Consider the following 20,000-nt stretch of genomic DNA (forward strand, 5'->3'; position numbering starts at 1 on the left):
AGAGGTCGGCGCTGAACCCTCAACCTGCTTTATTACCTGTTAACTATCAGACATGACACTCAGGGCGCCCTCCCACTGTGCCTCCGTGCCGTACCCCGTGCTTTAGGGTCCTTGTCCCCCCCTCCAGGCCCGTTTGTACTCACACTACCTGGGCCTCGGAGAATGCTTCTTGCTGCCTATACGTCATCACGCCGTAACACGTCACACGCATTGATGACGTCATGGCGATGCGTGGCTTTGTTTCCAGATCTTTCCGTAGACCTCGGAGTTTTTGTGCGTCTTGTCGACTGTTTTTGAATCTTTTCATCGACCAAATCTGCAGTAAACACTCCACCTCCGCATCACACCAACGTGAACCTTTCACCGCCATTGTTTGAAATGTCCGCGCATGGTCCCTCCTTCTTTTTTCTATGTCCCAACAGGCGCACAGGAAATGACCTCAGAACCGCCGTAGGCCTCGTGCTCGTACACGTGCGCACGCTCGTGCTCGTACACGTGCAAACGTGCTTTACTAAAGCCCACCTCTCCCAAACGGGCCGTGGACGGCAAGCGTGACGCTCCTAGACGTGGTACGGTTGCACTCACACTGGTCAAAGGAACCAAACTTTAGCCGTGACACGTGCTGGGGCACGGTACGGAGGCACAGTGGGAGTGCGCCCTTAGTCCTACTCCTTACTACGGTGCTGCGTAAGAATCCACACACTCGGAGTTGTCCGACATGTCTGGCATCGTGACATGAATTGAAGTTTCTCGGTTAGGCGTAAAATCCTCCCAGGGTCTTTATAAACTATTAACGGAGAAATCCAGGAGAGATGCTAACAGCCAGGCGTGGCTAACAGTGGTTAGGTCGGGGCAGCACGGTGAAGGCATTCAAAGGTCTTTTTTAACCACTAATGCTGCTGAAAATAACAGCAAACCTCTGCAGCAGCATGAGAAGAGTCCCTACACACACAACAAAGCACCAATGGGCTCCTTCCACTGTAATGGACTTTACTATGAGAGGAGCTGGTACAGGGGCCAGTAGGTAAGTCATTAAAACACTCTTTAATAAACTCTGGCTTCACTAACTACGCTGATGACGCTTTGTTGTGTGTGTAGGGACTCTTCTCATGCTGCTGCAGAGGTTTGCTGTTATTTTCAGCAGCATTAGTGGTTTAAAAAGACCTTTGAATGCCTTCACCGTGCTGCCCCGAGCTAACCACTGTTAGCCACGTCCGGCTGTTAGCGTCAAACAGGCTGTTTCCGCTCCACTTCACTCGTCTGCTTCACTTTCAGGACGAAACAAAACAGAACATTTGACCCTTTTTTCTGTCATTTCTCGCGTCTTAGTGTCAGATAATAGTCACTTATTTCCTAATTGCTACCATTAAAAGGTCACAACTGATGTCACTGTAAAGGTCTCACACACACACACACACACTCACACACACACACACACACACACACACACACGTACAAGTGTACATTTAAACAAAAGAAAGTGAAGGGCAGTGAGTTTGAGTTCAATTATGCAGCGTGTGTGTGTGTGTGTGTGTGTGTGTGTGTGTGTGTGTGTGTGTGTGTGTGTGATGGAGAAAGAAGTGGGCGTGGTGTAAAGATGGTAAGGGGTGCTGCCAGCTGATTGGTCCGTTTGAGGGTAAATACGGCGCCCTGATTGGTGGGTTTGCGTCACAATAGGAGCAGAGATTGGCTGACAGGCGCACAATGGCCGTGTCATTGGTCCGTTCAGAGACAAAAGGCTGTTTGGGCATCGAGGCGGAAAGGTGAGGAGGTCGGTGTGTGTGTGTGTGTGTGTGTGTGTGTGTGTGCGTGTGCGTGTGCGTGTGCGTGTGCGTGTGCGTGTGCGTGTGCGTGTGTGTGTGTGTGTGTGTGCAGTCCATTGTGTTGAAGTCCGTCAGACAGCACATGTTTTCTGCAGCACGTTGAGTTTGAAATATAGTGAAATAAAATTGGTTAAAAGTGTAATTTTGTGTTTAGATGTGAACTAAAGAGGTGAAGTTAATACGGCGTAATGTAAACGAATGGACCTTAAACTACTGTGTGTTGCTCACACGCAGTGAGAGAGGTCACAGTGTGAACCCACACTGTGACCTCTCTCACTGACAGATGACGTAATGTTCGCTCCGTCTGCTTTACTAAGACGTCAAGGATCAAACAAAAGGAACAAGAAGGCACATAGAGCGCGTCCTCGCCCCTGAAGAGGACACTTTAGCACACGTTTATGCTCCTAGAGGACACTTTTACACACGTTTATGCTCCTAGAGGACACTTTAACACACGTTTATGCTCCTAGAGGACACTTTAACACACGTTTTGGCTCCTAGAGGACACTTTAACACATGTTTATGCTCCTAGAGGACACTTTAGCACACGTTTATGCTCCTAGAGGACACTTTAGCACACGTTTATGCTCCTAGAGGACACTTTAACACACGTTTATGCTCCTAGAGGACACTTTAACACACGTTTATGCTCCTAGAGGACACTTTAACACACATTTATGCTCCTAGAGGACACTTTAACACATGTTTATGCTCCTAGAGGACACTTTAACACACGTTTTGGCTCCTAAAGGACACTTTAACACACGTTTATGCTCCTAGAGGGCACTTTAACACACGTTTATGCTCCTAGAGGACACTTTAGCACATGTTTATGCTCCTAGAGGACACTTTAAGACACGTTTATGCTCCTAGAGGACACTTTAGCACACGTTTATGCTCCTAGAGGACACTTTAACACACGTTTATGCTCCTAGAGAGCACTTTAACACACGTTTATGCTCCTAGAGGACACTTTAACACACGTTTATGCTCCTAGAGGACACTTTAGCACACGTTTATGCTCCTAGAGGACACTTTAACACACGTTTATGCTCCTAGAGAGCACTTTAGCTCGTGTTTATGCTCCTAGAGGACACTTTAACACACGTTTTGGCTCCTAGAGGACACTTTAACACACGTTTTGGCTCCTAGAGGACACTTTAACACACGTTTATGCTCCTAGAGGACACTTTAACACACGTTTATGCTCCTAGAGGACACTTTAACACACGTACATATGACCCTTAATACTTCCATTTGTTCCCTCAACTTTTCTGAATGATGGAAAAACTGAAATGCCTCCAGAGTGCGTTTGAACTATGAAGCTGATCCTTTTTGAAGCATCTGAAGTTTGACTCTGAAGGGACTCGAACCCAAAATCACTGACTCACTTTACTTCTGTGTTTGATCAGAAACTCAAGGCAGTGTCATCTCCAATGATCTGTTGGTTTTGACTTGGAACCTCTGACGATGTGGAGATCATTTTACATTTGTATCAACTTCACACCTCGTGACTTTGCCCCCTCCTAACTCTGTAATCAATGACTCTGGTGGGACTCGAACCCACAACCTTTGAATAACTACACACACGTGTTCCACTAGAAGTCCAACGCGCTGTCCATTGCGCCACAGAGCCATATTTTCCTGTTTTATAATGTAATAATCTAAACACACAAAATAAACAGAACGCTTAATGGAAGCTGTGATTGATTTTAAAAGTATCTATCTTAAGGGAAATCAGAGTAAACCTCTGTAAATAATGACTATGGGTGGGACTCGAACCCATGACCTTCGAGACCTCTGCAGCTAGAAATAACCTCCTACAAACAGGGTTTTAGAGCATTTGTTGTATTAGTGTGGTTTTCCCTCTGTTGTAAATATTGTGAAGCTCTGATTTTTTAAATTGATTTGGTTTGTTCGGACTTTACAGGTCTGTATGTTGAGAAATCCCAGTTCAACTGGCTAAACCTTTAAAGAACGACTCTGGTGGGACTCGAACCCACAACCTTTGAATCACTTCAAACACACGTGTCCCACTAGAAGTCCAACGCGCTGTCCATTGCGCCACAGAGCCCTGATGTTCCATTATTTGGTGTTCATTTCACGGGATTTTAAAAGTATCTGTCTCAAGGGGAATCATAGTAAACCTCTATAAATAGTTATGACTCTATTGGGACTCGAACCCACAACTTTCGAGAACTCTGCAGCTAGAAATAACCTTGTACAAAGAGGGTTTTAGAGCATTAGTGGTGTAAATATTGTGAAGCTCTTATTGTTTGAAGTTTTTTTCCCATGGTTTGTTTGTTTTTACAGGTCTGTAAGTTGGGAAATCCAACTGCAACTGGCTTAACTTATAAAGAACGACTCTGGTGGGACTTGAACCCACAACCTTTGAATCACTTTACACACGTGTCCCACTAGAAGTCCAACGCGCTGTCCATTGCGCCACAGAGCCCCGTTTTCCCGTTATTTGGTGTTCATTTCACGGGATTTTAAAAGTATCTGTCTTAAGGGGCATCATAGTAAACCTCTATAAATAGTTATGACTCTATTGGGACTCGAACCCACAACTTTCGATAACTCTGCAGCTAGAAATAACCTTGTATAAAGAGGGTTTTAGAGCATTAGTTGTATTAGTGGTGTAGTAAATCTTGTGAAGCTCTTATTGTTTGAAGTTTTTTTCCCATGGTTTGTTTGTTTTAACAGGTCTGTAAGTTGGGAAATCCAAGTTCAACCAGCTAAACCTTTAAAGAACGACTCTGGTGGGACTCGAACCCACAACCTTTGAATCACTTCACACACTTGTGTTTCCCTAGAAGTCCAACGCGCTGTCCATTGCGCCACAGAGCCACATTTTCCTGTTATTTGGTGTTGATTTCCCAGGATTTTAAAAGTATCTATCTTAAGGGAAATCATAGTAAACCTCGGTAAATAATGACTCTGGTGGGACTCGAACTCACAACCTTTGAATCAGGTGACCTAAGGTGACCTCTGCAGAATACTGAGATTTCAAAGCCTATTTCACATGGTTTGTTTGGACTTTACAGGTCTGTTAGTTGGGAAATCCAAGTGTAACTGACTAAACCTTTGAAGAACGATTCTGGTGGGACTCGAACCCACAACCTTTGAATCACCTCTGTTGTGTTTTGTCTAGAGGGCGCTGTCCATTGCGCAGGTGACCTAAGGTGACCTCTGCACAACTCTGGGATTTCAAACCCTATTTCACATGGTTTGTTTGGACTTTACAGGTTTGTATGTTGGGAAATTCCAAGTGCAACCGACTAAACCTTTAAAGAACGACTCTGGTGGGACTCGAACCCACAACCTTTGAATCACTTCACACACATGTGCTCCACTAGAAGTCCAACACGCTGTCCATTGCGCCACAGAGCCACATTTTCCTGTTTTTTGGTGTTGATTTCACAGGATTTTAAAAGGATCTATCATAAGGGGAATCGTGGTAAACCTCTGTAAATAATGACTCTGGTGGGACTCGAACCCACGACCCTGTAGACATCAACACCAAACAATCACTGCTTCCATAAAAACTCAAAACCACAACATGTTTACTTTCAACAGTGTCAAGACAAATAACCACTGGAGTCCAGTTGGTTTGGACTGAAGTTGCCTTGGGGATCGAACCGTCGAACACACAACTGTTGTCTCACGGCTCCACCCACTGAGGTTTCACTCAGCCAATCACATCAGCCCTGCCTCCAGAGCGGATGATGCTAATGCTATCATACTCCCCCCCTTGAGCCTCAGTGGTCTTAGCTCAGTGAACCGTGCAGGACATCTTCACTGAGGCCAAGAGATGCATCTGTCATCAGACCGCCGTCAGCTAATCCTCCGCTGCTCCACTGTGCCTCTGAGGCGCCTCCTCGCCATCTGAGGACCCGCTCCTGTTCAGCTCCATAACCGCTGAGACCCGGTCCGCTGAGCTAAGCTGCTGAGGGGGCGAAGAGAGCAGCACATCGGGACCGGACCCACTTAGCTCTATAGCTTTAGCTCTTTAGCTTTAGCTTTAGCTCTTTAGCATTAGCTCTTTAGCATTAGCTCTTTAGCTTTAGCTCCTTAGCTTTAGCTCTTTAGCATTAGCTCTTTAGCTTTAGCTCTCTAGCTTTAGCTCTTTAGCTTTAGCTCTTTAGCTGTGCCACGATGTGCCTTCGTACAGGAGGGATTGAGCCCACGTACCTCTATCGTCTTGGCAACACGTCTAACTGTGGTTACCAAGGTCCAGGAGGGGTGAAGCAACAGGAAGGTGACGGTTACGTTTAGACCACTAAAGGAGACGGTTAAGTTTAGATGGTTAACTTTAGACGACAAAAGGAGAGGGCTGTAATGGTTAATAAGTGGCTCTGTGGCGCAATGGACAGCGCATTGTACTTCTAGATTAAGAACAAGCGCAGTGATTCAAAGTTTGTTGGTTCGAGTCCCATCAGAGTCGATCTTTAAAGGGGTGAAGAGCAAATTGGATAGAACCAAAGTGCGTCAAAGCCCAGATGCACGTGGATCTGCAGACTGGACATTGACCCCGTCAGTCATCTTCTTAAACCCGCCCTAGGTGAGATAAAAGATTGTGATTGGTCTGTCTGTGTGGGAGAGGGGCTGGACATAGTTTGGCAGATGAGTGGTCTCCAGACTCCTTCAGACAACCGCAGTGAAGGTGGAACCGTTTGCGTGGCGCGTCGACAGAGTTGACTTGGACTTCATGCGTGAACTCTGCAGGTGGCGTTAGTTATAAGGCTCCGCCCTGACGTCCAGGTATCGAACGTAAAGACGCATCAGAGCTGCGATAAACCGGGGTTCTTTTCTCTGACGTCATTCAACTCGACGTGTGAAACGCCTCGAAGCTCCAGGCAAACACACAATAACACCCCCCCCCCCCCCCCCCCCCCCCAGTACTCTTGCAAAACGAAGCGAGGGAGTGTTCAGTGAAGTTCCTGTGGAGGACGACGCCCTTCTGTTTACATCTGGATCACTGACGTATCTGTTACACAGCAGCAGCAGCAGCGGCGGCAGCAGCAGGAAGTATCACCCATATGTATGTCGTAATGTGAATCTCAGGCGAGTGAAGAGAAGCTCAGCGAGGCTCGAGTGACAGTTTCCCTGTGAGATCAAGTGAACAGAGACCGTCTCTTCGCCCACTCATGTTTCCTTCACCTGGACCGTTGCTTCCATCACGCTGACCTTTAAGGCTGGAAATGATCCAAGCCGTTCTTCGTTTATACGGCGATTATGTTCCTGTAGTCCGAGTCCCTTATCTCAGGGGCAGCAGCTCCAGCAGGGGACCCCAAACTTCCCTTTCCCGGGCCACATTAACCAGCTCTAACTGGGGGATCCTGAGGCGTTCCCAGGCCAGTGTGGAGATCTAATCTCTCCACCTGGTCCTGGGTCTTCCCCGAGGCCTCCTCCCAGCTGGACGTGCCTGGAACACCTCCCTAGGGAGGCGCCCAGGGTTCATCCTTACCAGATGATCCTGAACCACCTCAACTGGCTCCTTTCAAAGTATTGCTCGTACCCTCCATCCAATCCCCTTGTCTCCCCTGCTCCTCGTGCTCCCGCCTCGTCCCCTCCCGGCTACTGATTAGCTTAGCAGCTGAGCTACAGGAGCGTCTGTTGCCATGGAGAAGGAAAAGAGCGACACCAGCGAGAGGCTTCTGCTTGCCCCGACGGAGAAGGTCGGAGAAAACGTAAGTGGAGCGAGGAAAAGGCAGAAATGTGACGTCCACATGAACCAAAGAGGAGTCGAAATCGGGGGGTTCCTCTGAGCGCTGGAGACGCTACGCGTTCAGCATCCGTGAGGAACTCGGAGTAGAGCCGCTGCTCCTTTGTGTTGAAAGGAGCCAGTTGAGGTGGTTCAGGATCATCTGGTAAGGATGAACCCTGGGCGCCTCCCTAGGGAGGTGTTCCAGGCACGTCCAGCTGGGAGGAGGCCTCGGGGAAGACCCAGGACCAGGTGGAGAGATTAGATCTCCACACTGGCCTGGGAACGCCTCAGGATCCCCCAGTTAGAGCTGGTTAATGTGGCCCGGGAAAGGGAAGTTTGGGGTCCCCTGCTAAAGCTGCTGCCCCCGCGACCCGACCCCGGATAAGAGGCTGAAGATGAGATGAGATTGTGGTAGAAGTTCCATAAACAGCCTCCGTTAGTCAGAGCCAACACTGGCTAATGACTGTGAACGTCCCCGCTCTGATGAACGCCCATGTCAACACATGTTAGCATACGTTAGCATACGTTAGCCGTGTGTTCCTGGCTCTGCGTGTCGTTTGGAGGCGAGGGAGGGAACCTTGAACCTGACGGAGGCTGCAGATGAAGATGAGCGTGCACGTAAGAAATGTGACACGTTAATGTGCACGTGTGACTTTGTTGCTCTTGTTCATTATTGTGTGTTTTACCTTTTTAGTCAAACACAAACAACTTTATTTATTATTCTGATACAAAGTGTTTTAAAGTGGGCACGTTCGGCTCCACTTCCGGTTTCCGCACACACACACACACACTCTGCAGCAGGTGAACGAGGACACAGGTAAACAAAAAAAGGCACGTGACGCAGGTGAGCAGCTGCAGGTGTGTGTGTGTGTGTGTGTGTGTGTGTGTGTGGGCAGGCTCAGAGGGGGCGGGGCCTGTAGTCTACCTGCTGCAGGTCGGTTCAGGTGTCTGTTTCCTGCTGCACACTCAACAGGAGCCTCGCGTGCAGGTGACGTTAGCTCTCAGCTCTCTCTCTCTCACACACACACACACACACACTCTCTCTCTCACACACACACACACTCTCTCTCTCACACACACACACGCACCCGCATCACCGGAAGTTATTCTAAGTGTTTAAAGTCGTTTTTTACACTTTTTCCGACGGTGTTTTTTCCGCGTTTCCTGGAATGAGCTGAGCGCGAGCAGCCGGTGAGTCATCATCATCTTCATCATCATCATCATCATCACACGTTAATTAGTGTGTGTGTGCGTGCGTGCGTGTGTGTGTGTGCGTGCGTGTGTGCGTGCGTGTGTCAGAGATGCAAAATGACTAAAAATAGATGCAAAACCACCACAAAAAGATGCAAAATGACTAAAAATAGATGCAAAACCACCACAAAAAGATGCAAAATGGCTAAAAATAGACTGAACTCAGGTGTGTTGTTGTTCTTTAGATGGGTATAAACGTTGTAAGTCAATATATTAATATTAAAAATAATAATAATTGTTCGGTTTCTTGTGTGTAAGAAATCAAAGGTGACGTTAGTTTCATGTCCAGTTTCGGTTCTAAAGCTCTAACACACACACACACACACACACACACACACACACACACACTCACACTCACACTCACACTCACACTCACACACATACACATACACATACACATACACACATACACATACACACACACACACCCCTGTCGTGTCCATTGATGCTGTTTGGTGGCGTCAGATTACACGTTTCCTCAGTCTTGCTGTTGCCGGGGCAACCAGCAGCTGTTGGCGTGCTGCAGGAATGTGTGCGGTGGTGAAGCAGCCGTGTGTTCGATCCCCGGCCACACCTGAACTGAAGAGTTTAAACTGTTGATACGACGCTTGACGGCTGACAGTGTCTCCGTGTGACCACGGGCGTATCCAGAGCCAACAGGCTCCTGGGTACAGACCTGTCACAGCCCCCCCCCCCCCCCCCCACTCTGTCTACAGGAACAAGACACCAGACACCCAAAGAGTCGACTTTTAGTCCCTTATTTTTACTTTGTGGTCATTTTATCTCCATTTATAGTTGTTTTGTTTGTGTTTGTGATTGTTTGCATCTATTTTTAGTCATTTGGCATCTTTTTGTGGTGGTTTTGTATCTATTTTTAGACATTTAGCATCTCTTCTTGGTCATTTTGCATTCCTATAGTAATGTTTTTGTGTCTTCCTGATCATTTTATGGTCAGTCAGGGCCCCTGGCTTCATGGGCCCCTGGCTTTATGGGCCCCTGGCTTTATGGGCCCCTGGCTTTATGGGCCCCTGGGCTTGAGCCGGCAGTGATCCGTCGCTCGCTGTTTGTAAATCTCTCCATCAGCCACAAAGCAACAGCAGACTCCGTGTCACTGAGCTAACGTTAGCACGCGAGCTAAGTGACTTTGGCGTTTCCTGTCCTCTTCAGAAACAAGGAGCCGAACCTTCAGGGGCGCGAGGGCGCCGGTTTACTCTGCATTGACTCGATGAAGTGCAGAGGAAACAGGTGCGTGTGGTGGTTTCTCACACTTCTCTCGTCCTCGGTGTCACCGTGTGTCGACTCTGTTCCCGAGCCTGAACGATGACACCGCTCGCAGGTGAACTCACCTGCAGCTCTCACGCTGTAACTGTGTCACAGATCAGGTGACGGCTGCAGCTCCAGTTTCACTACAGGGACCCGAGCTCAGTGTTTATGTCACCGGAGCGGTTCGACCCCGTTCCCACTGAAACCACACCGTGATCCCTGAAACCGTGACGTCAGGATGGAGTTCAGCAGCTGCGGGATTGTTTTTGTGTTTGATCGAGTTCCATGAGAACGGGGATTCTGGTTCCACCTGCACGTCTGCAAACTATGATAGAAAAGGCTAAAGTTTTAGGAAACCCTGATCTCTTTAAGGGCGCACTCACACTGTGCCTCCGTACCGTGCCCAAACAGGTTCCACGGCTAAAGTCTGGTTCCTTTGACCAGTGTGAGTGCAACCGTACCACGTCTAGGAGCGGCACGCTTGCCGTCCACGGCCCGTTTGGGAGAGGTGGGCTTTAGTAAAGCACGTTTGCACGTGTACGAGCACGAGCGTGCACACGTGTACGAGCACGAGGCCTACGGCGGTTCTGAGGTCATTTCCTGTGCGCCTGTTGGGACGTAGAAAAAAGAAGGAGGGACCATGCGCGGACATTTCAAACAATGGCGGTGAAAGGTTCACGTTGGTGTGATGCGGAGGTGGAGTGTTTACTGCAGATTTGGTTGATGAAAAGATTCAAAAACAGTCGACAAGACGCACAAAAACTCCGAGGTCTACGGAAAGATCTGGAAACAAAGCCACGCATCGCCATGACGTCATCAATGCGTGTGACGTGTTACGGCGTGATGACGTATAGGCAGCAAGAAGCATTCTCCGAGGCCCAGGTAGTGTGAGTACAAACGGGCCTGGAGGGGGGGACAAGGACCCTAAAGCACGGGGCACGGGACGGAGGCACAGTGGGAGGGCGCCCTGAGCGTGTGTGAAGCTGAAGGAGAGTTTGGAGACGTGAAGATGCGACAAAGAGAAAACAGATTCAAAACCAGCACAAAAAGATGCAAAATGAATAAATGAAAATTTATTCATTTTGCATCTTTTTGAGAGGAGCAGGTGAGGAAGAGCTGCAGAGAGGAGCGTTAAAGAGGATGCACGGCAGCTCTGCAGGGTTTTATTGGTGGTGCTGAGGTTTGCTGGGCTCAATCATGACTCAGAGTACCTTCATTACGCCCCCTCCCCCCCCCTGACTCTGCCCCCCCACCCCCCTGACTCTGCCCCCCCCCCCCCCCCCCTGACTCTGCACTCTGTGCTCGCTAACATCTGGAGGCTAATGTCTCCTCTGACAGCCATAACCACACGTAATGTTATTACAGCAGTAAATAGTCGCCTTTCTTCAGCGTTATGGCCGTCGTTACCTGCACACACACACACACACACACACACACACACACACACACACACACACACACACACACACACACAAACACACACACACACACTTAGTTATTTATCCTGTTTTTAGTCATTTTGCATCTTTTTTGTGGTGAATAAAAGAGGAGGATACAGGTGCTCTCTCTCTCTCTCTCTCTCTCTCTCTCTCTCTCTCTCTCTCTCTCTCTCTCTCTCTCTCTCTCTCTCTCTCTCTCTCTCTCTCTCTCTGATCCTGTCGTTAATCCCAAATCTCAAACACTTTCCCCTTTTCGTGCGTCTGATTCCCGGCGCTCTGCGGCCTCGTGACGCCGCTTCCATCTTGGTTAGTTTAACGCTCAGATCTGCGGCGAAGCGTCGACGTATCTGGGTCATGGATTAAGATCTGCGGCGTAAAAAAGGCTCCTTTTTTCTGTGAGTCTGGATTAAAAAGTCACATCTGTCGGCTTCACTTTCCTGCTGTTTAAGACGTTTGTGGAAGAGTCGTTGGTGGTTTTCAGTAGAAGAGTGGAAAAGAGTTCTTGTGAGGTCACAGCTCCTCAGAGCGTCGGTTCTCAGGACGTGATTCATTAAGTGTTCGCTCCACGCGCTCCGTTAAAGGTGCAGCACGTAGAACACACGGCTGCCTCGTTCATCTTTAGAGAACAGATCGTCATATCTGTGAACCCGCCTCTCACCTGTGCTCAGCTTAACGCCAAACAGGGAAAAGTCGGTTTCTCATCCAGTTAAATCTCATTCCTGCTCTACGTTAGATACGCATACACACGCAGCCTTCAGTCCGTACACTGCGATCGACGTTATCAATACATCTCCAGGGTTTGACCTAAACACCACACAGAAAGTGTTTTTAGTGTTTTGAGTTGTCTGCGTGTTGTTCAGCTTACTGCATTTTATGTTATGTACGTATTTTAACCTCTTATTTATTCTGAGCCTCGTCAAAGACAACTTTCCACTGCTTTGCAAAGGATGATAAAGTTTTCTGATTCTGATTTGTTCGTATTTCTAAACGTATCCTGCAAGTTCGCAGATACGGACCAAAGCGATGCAGTGCCACGGGAGATCGTGGGGGCGGTGTCGGGCACCAGACACAGGTGTAATAACATTATGTGTGGTCACCACCACAAAAAGATGCAAAATGACTAAAAATAGATGCAAAACCACCACAAAAAGATGCAAAACCATCACAAAAAGATGCAAAATGACTAAAAATAGATGTAAAACCAGCACAAAAAGATGCAAAACGACTAAAAATAGATGCAAAACCACCACAAAAAGATGCAAAATGACTAAAAATAGATGTAAAACCAGCACAAAAAGATGCAAAACGACTAAAAATAGATGCAAAACCACCACAAAAAGATGCAAAATGACTAAAAATAGAAGCAAAACCACCACAAAAAGATGCAAAATGACTAAAAATAGATGCAAAACCAGCACAAAAAGATGCAAAATGACTAAAAATAGAAGCAAAACCACCACAAAAAGATGCAAAATGACTAAAAATAGATGCAAAACCAACACAAAAGTTCCCTCCTGCACGTTCTTGTCTGATGGACAAAAGACACATGTCCTGGACCCCCCCCCGGGGTGCTCGGACTCTTTTTCTTATTTCGAGGATGGTTTGTAAAGTTCTCCACCCTGCAGATATTCTCAGCGTCTCCTCTTCCAGCTCTTCTTTTCCCCGACTCTTCTCTTCGTAAGCCGATCGTTGGGATCGAGTGTCTTTCAAACCCCCGTCCTCTCTTCGTCTCCTCAGAGGACAGAAGCTGTTTGTTCCCTCTCTGCCTCTTTTTGTCCGCATGAAACAACAGACGGACTCCGAGGAGGCAAAGCAAAACAGGACCTCGTCCATCTCACCCTGAAACTTCCCCAGTTGATTATAGACGTCAGGACAAACATTTAGCATTACAAGTTTTCTGCTACGTTATGTTTAAATATGTTTAAGTCTACAGAGCTCATGTGTCCGCTCTGCAGAAGTGGTGCGATGACGGCGTCCTAGAGATCAATAGAACAAAAACACAGGAACAGGAACAGGACCCTGTGCAGCCTCTGTATGATTAAGGGACAAATATCTTTGTTGATTGTAACCTAAATTTCAGCGAAAAGTTCAGCATCCGTGAGGAACTCGGAGTAGAGCCGCTGCTCCTTTGCGTTGAAAGGAGCCAGTTGAGGTGGTTCAGGATCATCTGGTAAGGATGAACCCTGGGCGCCTCCCTAGGGAGGTGTTCCAGGCACGTCCAGCTGGGAGGAGGCCTCGGGGAAGACCCAGGACCAGGTGGAGAGATTAGATCTCCACACTGGACAATGATTTTAGCCGACAAAACAACGATTTTAGCCGACAAAACAACAATTTTAGTCGACAAAACAGCGATTTTAGCCGACAAACGACAATTCTAGCCAAAAAAAACACGATTTTAGCCAAAAAAAACACGATTTTAGCCAAAAAAAACATGATTGTAGCCAACAAAACAAATGTTAGCCACCACAATGTGCCTGTTAGGGTGAGGCATGAAAAACACTTGGAGAGGGTTAGAAAAAAGGCTATGGATTGATTTAGTACGGGCGGGAATTGAACCTCCACTCCCCAGGCTACCCCAAAACACAGTCGGCGTCTATACGAAAGGTACATCTGATAAAATATTTCGCTGTTTTTAACCCGCGGTGTGCTGGTTCACCGCGGCTCCACTCGACAGAGACACCAACACTGCTCGCCTTCTTCCAGACGCTGTTGTGATTTCCCCGCCGTGAACTCGCCTCCTTCACCTTCACACCTGAACATCATCCGGCACAGATCCACCTCTGACCACCGCGCTAATGAGGCGCCATGTAAAACTAAGCCCCGCCCCCTCGTTGGGACGGGGATCAGCTTCCCGTCCCGGCGCTCGGACATTATTTAAATGAGTCTTCAGTCTCTCGCCTCGATCTCGGGTCGAACAAAAGCCTCTTCCCTAATCTTAATGAGGTGGATTCACTTGCTCTCCTGCTTCAGTGGCGCCGCGGCGGAGGGTTCTGATCCCCTCATCGTCTCAGCGGGGACGAGTCCTAATGGTGACGATGAGCTGCTTCCCTCACGCTGCTCCGTCTGGCTGCCTCTGCTCTCCTGCAGGCAGCCTAATCCCCGTCTGCAGAGGCACGAAACATTATGTAATCTGCAGAAGTCTTTGTGCTATCACACACAAACATCTGCCGACAGGGTCAGGAAACAGAAACGTGATGAGATTTATTTAAAACCAGGTCAAACACAAACACTGTGGCAGTAAAAGGAGTGAAGTTAAGCAGTAAACTTCATGATAAAGCTCCCTGGAACTGTTTAAAGTCACTTCCTGCGTGCACTCAGGAGCCCTCAGCGCTCACTGTTCCTCCGTACCGTGCCCAAACAGGTTCTACGGGTAAAGTCTGGTTCCTTTGACCAGTGTGAGTGCAACCGTACCACGTCTAGGAGCGGCACGCTTGCCGTCCACGGCCCGTTTGGGAGAGGTGGGCTTTAGTAAAGCACGTTTGCACGTGTACGAGCACGAGCATGCGCACGTGTACGAGCACGAGGCCTACGGCGGTTCTGAGGTCATTTCCTGTGCGCCTGTTGGGACGTAGAAAAAAGAAGGAGGGACCATGCGCGGACATTTCAAACAATGGCGGTGAAAGGTTCACGTTGGTGTGATGCGGAGGTGGAGTGTTTACTGCAGATTTGGTCGATGAAAAGATTCAAAAACAGTCGACAAGACGCACAAAAACTCCGAGGTCTACGGAAAGATCTGGAAACAAAGCCACGCATCGCCATGACGTCATCAATGCGTGTGACGTGTTACGGCGTGATGACGTATAGGCAGCAAGAAGCATTCTCCGAGGCCCAGGTAGTGTGAGTACAAACGGGCCTGGAGGGGGGGACAAGGACCCTAAAGCACGGGGCACGGGACGGAGGCACAGTGGGAGGGCGCCTTTAGTTTAGTTACCTGCAGACGTGCGCGGGAGCTCGGTGTTGGAGCGAGAGTTGAGTTAAGTGGAGTCGCGTCGGCCATCTTTATTTCAGGGTTCTTACAGGAGCTGGAAATCCTTAAACACTTGAATTTGAGTGATTTTTTTGGGGCCTGTGTTCACTAATCCATCCATGTCTCCCCTTAAACCAGGGGGTCAAACTCAGGCCCGTGGGCCAAATCAGGCCCGCGGTGTAATGTTATTTGGCCCCAAGGTCATATCAAGGTTCTGTGAGAGCTGACCCGAGAGTATAAAGCACATACACGTCTACTTTTCTGTTATTTTGTGATTAATTATGAAGTCCTTAAATAAAGTTTATCCCGGGAAAACCAGGATTTCTTCCCGTAGAGTGATGTTATTTATTATTTCAGGGACGTCTTCATGATTCATTCTCTGCACCTTGTTTTCTAACAGCAAGTGAAGGTCGTGTGATGTCAGAATGCCTCGTTTCCCAGCACACCCGTCCCCTTCAGAGCGCCGCGCTGGACAGGAAGTGAGGGACATGGAGGCGCTTGTGGATCTTTCCAGCTCGTCTTCCCTCCAGCTGAACGATGAGGACGAGGACGGCAGCTGGAGCCCCGACGCAGAGCTGCAGGGGTGTGGACAGTGAGTGGATGAACTCCAAGGGTTCGAACCAAACACTAACCGAGGCGCCGGTCAACAGTTCTGCACACGTCTCTTTTATGATGGCGTTTGGTAAATAGAGTAAAGTTCAATTCGGTCTAAGGTCGGGCGATATTGAAACTCAAAGCCCGATACTTTCTTTAAGAAATGAGAGACTGGAGTTTCGTGTTGCGGTTCCCGTAGTGGCGCCAATCTATAGGTGGTAAAGCGTCATTTTACACAAGAGCCTCATGGGAGATCAATAAATCAGACACATCGATGTCTGAAGGGACGAAAACACATAACTACATTTCTTCCACAACCTTTAAGTTTGGTGGGCGGCGGAAAGTGGCAGAAAGCGCCGAAAAGCGGTAAAAAACGATGCAAACAGCGAGTAAAGTGGTAAAAGCAGCGAAATGTGGTGGAAAGTGGCGAAAAACAATGAAAAGTGGTGGAAAGCGGCGGAATGCGATGAAAAGTGGCAAAAAACGGCAAGTAAAGTGGTGAAAAGCAGCGAAAAGTGGCAAAAGCGATGAAAAGTGGTGGAAAGCGGTGAGGAAAGTGGTGAAGAAAGCGGTGTAAAGTGGCACAAAAGCGGCGAAAAGCGGCAAAAAACAACGAAAAGCAGAGAGTAAAGCGGCAAAAAACAACGAAAAGCAGAGAGTAAAGTGGCAAAAAACAATGAAAAGTGGTGGAAAGCGGCGAAAAGTGGTGGAAAGTGGCGAAAAGCGGCAAAAAGCGGCGTAATCCAACCTTGCAAAGTGAGTTTTTTTCCTCGCACATGCGTGATTTTATAATCTCAGAGAATATTTGAGTTTTTTTCCTGAATTTGCACGAAAACAAAGTCGCGTTAATTAAAACTTTGGTCCAGTCGGGACATTTAATAAAAAGATTTTGTTAACAGTGAAAAAGTGACACTAAACCTAAAAACATGATGAAGTGATCGACCAATTTAAGTCATTTTTCATCCATTTCTATTCATTTTGCATTTATTTATAGTAATTTTACCTCATTTTTAGTCATTTTACGTCATTTTGACCCAATTTTAGTGATTCTTCATCCATTTTTTAAACATATTGCGTCCATCGTCAATAATTTTCATCCAATTTTATTCATTTTTTCTTCTATTTTTAGTCATTTTGCATCAATTTGCATCCAGAACTAGTCATTTACATACATTTTTAGTCAAAATGAGAGAAAATCTCTCATTTTTCTTCTATTTTAAGTCATTTTGCATCTTTTATTTTTATAAACAAGGAACAGGAAGTAGTATTTTGAAAGGGTGTTATGTCACACTTAAAGACATTATTATTATCAACGCTCTGACCTTTAGTCGTCCGGTGATGGATTCCAGTTTGGCGCTCACGTCATCCCAGCGTCGGCCGCACTCTCTCGCCAACGCCAGCAGCCGAGCCCGCACGGCGTCTTCAAACAGCCGAGTCAGCGTTCGATTCCTCCGGGTCAGACCGTCGAATGAAGTCTGAACGGGTTAAAATCAGTTGGGTTGAGGGTTATTTCCTCTTATTTATTAACTAAAATTTCACAGAACATGAAATGGTCGTAACACGGCGCCGTGGCTTCTGCAGCTTTAGCATCAGTGCGTCTCTCTCTCGGTGTTTTCCAGGCTGGAGCGGCGCTGGGTCCTCTGGCACGACTTTATGAAGGAACACGCCCACCTGGACGCCTGGCTGCGACTGGCTGAGCAGGCCGTCGGCTCGTCTAACCACGCCCACGTTTCCTACGTCGCCGCCAAGGAAGACGTGAGGAAGTTCGAGGTGAGGGGAAGTGTTCAAACACATTTTACCTTTAAAAATGTTGTGGGAGCACGAATTTATGTGTAAGTTTGTAGTTTTTAAGCGTGTGTTTCTGATTTTAAGGCTGAATAATATATATGATGTTCTTCTTTGATGGTAAATCTGAGTTTAACCGACTTAAAAGTTTAAAAAAAGAACCGTTATTTAGGTTTTAGGTGAAAAATAGAGCAGAGTCGTCTGCGTAAGGTTTGAATTTAATGTTTGACTTGTGTTAGTGAAACTAGAGCTGTTTAATTAAGTGTGTGTGTGTGTGTGTGTGTGTGTGTGTGTGTGTGTGTGTGTGTGTGTGTGTGTGTGTGTGTGTGTGTGTGTGTGTGTGTGTGTGTGTGTGTGTGTGTGTGTGTGTGTGTGTGTGTGTGTGTGTGTGTGTGTGTGTGTGTGTGTGTGTGTGTGTGTGTGTGTGTGTGTGTGTGTGTGTGTGTGTGTGTGTGTGTGTGTGTGTGTGTGTGTGTGTGTGTGTGTGTGTGTGTGTGTGTGTGTGTGTGTGTGTGTGTTCAGAGGCTGCGGTGCGAGGCCGGAGCTCGGCTCGTCCAGTTGGACGGTCTGACCCGGAGGAATCGAACGCTGACTCGGCTGTTTGAAGACGCCGTGCAAGCTCGGCTGCTGGCGTTGGCGAGAGAGTGCGGCCGACGCTGGGACGACGTGAGCGCCAAACTGGAATCCATCACCCGACGACTAAAGGTCAGAGCGTTGATAATAATAATGTCTTTAAGTGTGACATAACACCCTTTCAAAATACTACTTCCTGCTCCTTGTTTATAAAAATAAAAGATGTAAAATGACTTAAAATGTTTCTATTTAGACGAAAAATGACTAAAAATTGACGTAAATTACAAGTTCTGGATGCAAAATGATGCAAAATGACTAAAAATGGAAGAAAAAATGAATAAAATTGTATTACAGAATGAATGATGATGGATGTAAAATGGGTAAAAATGGATGAAGAATTACTTAAATTCAGTAAAAATGACTAAGAATTGATGAAAAAAGACTTGAATTGGGTGAAAATGACAAATGACGCAACATGACTACAAATAGATGCAAAATTACTTGAATTCAGTGAAAAATTACAAAAAATTGACCAAAATTACTAGTTCTGGATGCGAATTGATGCAAAATGACTAAAAAAATGAATGAAATTGGATGAGAATTCACTAAAAAATATAAAAATGAATGAAGATGGATGTAAAATGACAAAAAATAATGCAAAATGAACAGAAATTGATGAAAAAATGACTAAAAATTTAAGAAAAAATTAAAAAAATTGGATGAAAATTTACTAAAATTGTATTAAAAATGCATGACGATGGATGGAAATGACTAAAAATAGATGCAAAATGTTTAAATATGGATGAAAAATTACTTAAATTCAGTGAAAATGACAAAAAATGACTAAACATTTATGCAAAATTACTTAAATTCAGTGAAAAATGACTGAAAATTGACGTAAATGACTAGTACTGGATGCAAATTGATGCAAAATTACTAAAAGTGGAAGAAAAAATGAATAATATTGGATTGAAATTTACTAAAATTGTATTAAAAATGAATGATGATGGATGCTAAATGACTAAAATTTATGAAAAATGTTTAAATATGGATGAAAAATTACTTAAATTCAGTGAAAATGACAAAAAATGAATGTAAAATGACTACAAAATTGATAAGAAATGACTATAATTGGGTGAAAATGACAAAAATTACGCAAAATGACTACAAATAGATGCAAAATTACTTAAATTCAGTGAAAATGACAAAAAACGACTGCAAAATGACAAAAAATTGATGAAAATTCACTAAAATATAATAAAAATGACTTAAATTGATGCAAAATGACTAAAAATTTAAGAAAAAATTCTAAAATTCTGTGAAAATTGACTAAAATTGAAGAAAAAAATAATAAAAATTGATGAAAAATGACTACGGATGGACACAAAATTAGACTTTTTCACCGACACACAAACCAAAAGTCGTAAATTTGAGCAGAAACAGAATCAGATGTTTTCCCTCAGCTCGTCGTCTCAGAGTGGGCGGAGTTTGAGGCCGAGAGGGAGGAGCTTGTCCTCTGGTTGGCCGACCTGGACGTCCGTCTGTGTCACCTGACAGGAAGCACCTGCGAGAAGCTCCGTCAGCTGCAGGTAGGT

At 46.3% G+C, this 20,000-nt stretch overlaps 1 protein-coding gene across 1 annotated transcript in view; it reads left to right on the top strand.

Moving 5' to 3' along the window:
- The first annotated feature begins 8,511 nt into the window (after positions 1 to 8,511).
- LOC310947239 (uncharacterized protein) overlaps positions 8,512 to 20,000 on the top strand; it is a 30,350-nt gene continuing 18,861 nt past the window's right edge. Inside the window, exons 1-5 of the mRNA XM_083914004.1 lie at positions 8,512 to 8,724; positions 15,854 to 16,045; positions 17,667 to 17,817; positions 18,355 to 18,537; positions 19,869 to 19,994. Coding sequence (XP_083770130.1) covers positions 15,879 to 16,045; positions 17,667 to 17,817; positions 18,355 to 18,537; positions 19,869 to 19,994 — 627 coding nt within the window. The 5' untranslated portion in view covers positions 8,512 to 8,724; positions 15,854 to 15,878. The remainder of the gene's footprint in view (positions 8,725 to 15,853; positions 16,046 to 17,666; positions 17,818 to 18,354; positions 18,538 to 19,868; positions 19,995 to 20,000) is intronic.

This window comes from Echiichthys vipera (genome assembly GCF_963691815.1).
Source record: "Echiichthys vipera genome assembly, chromosome: 5".
Classification (NCBI taxonomy): Eukaryota; Metazoa; Chordata; class Actinopteri; order Perciformes; family Trachinidae; genus Echiichthys; species Echiichthys vipera.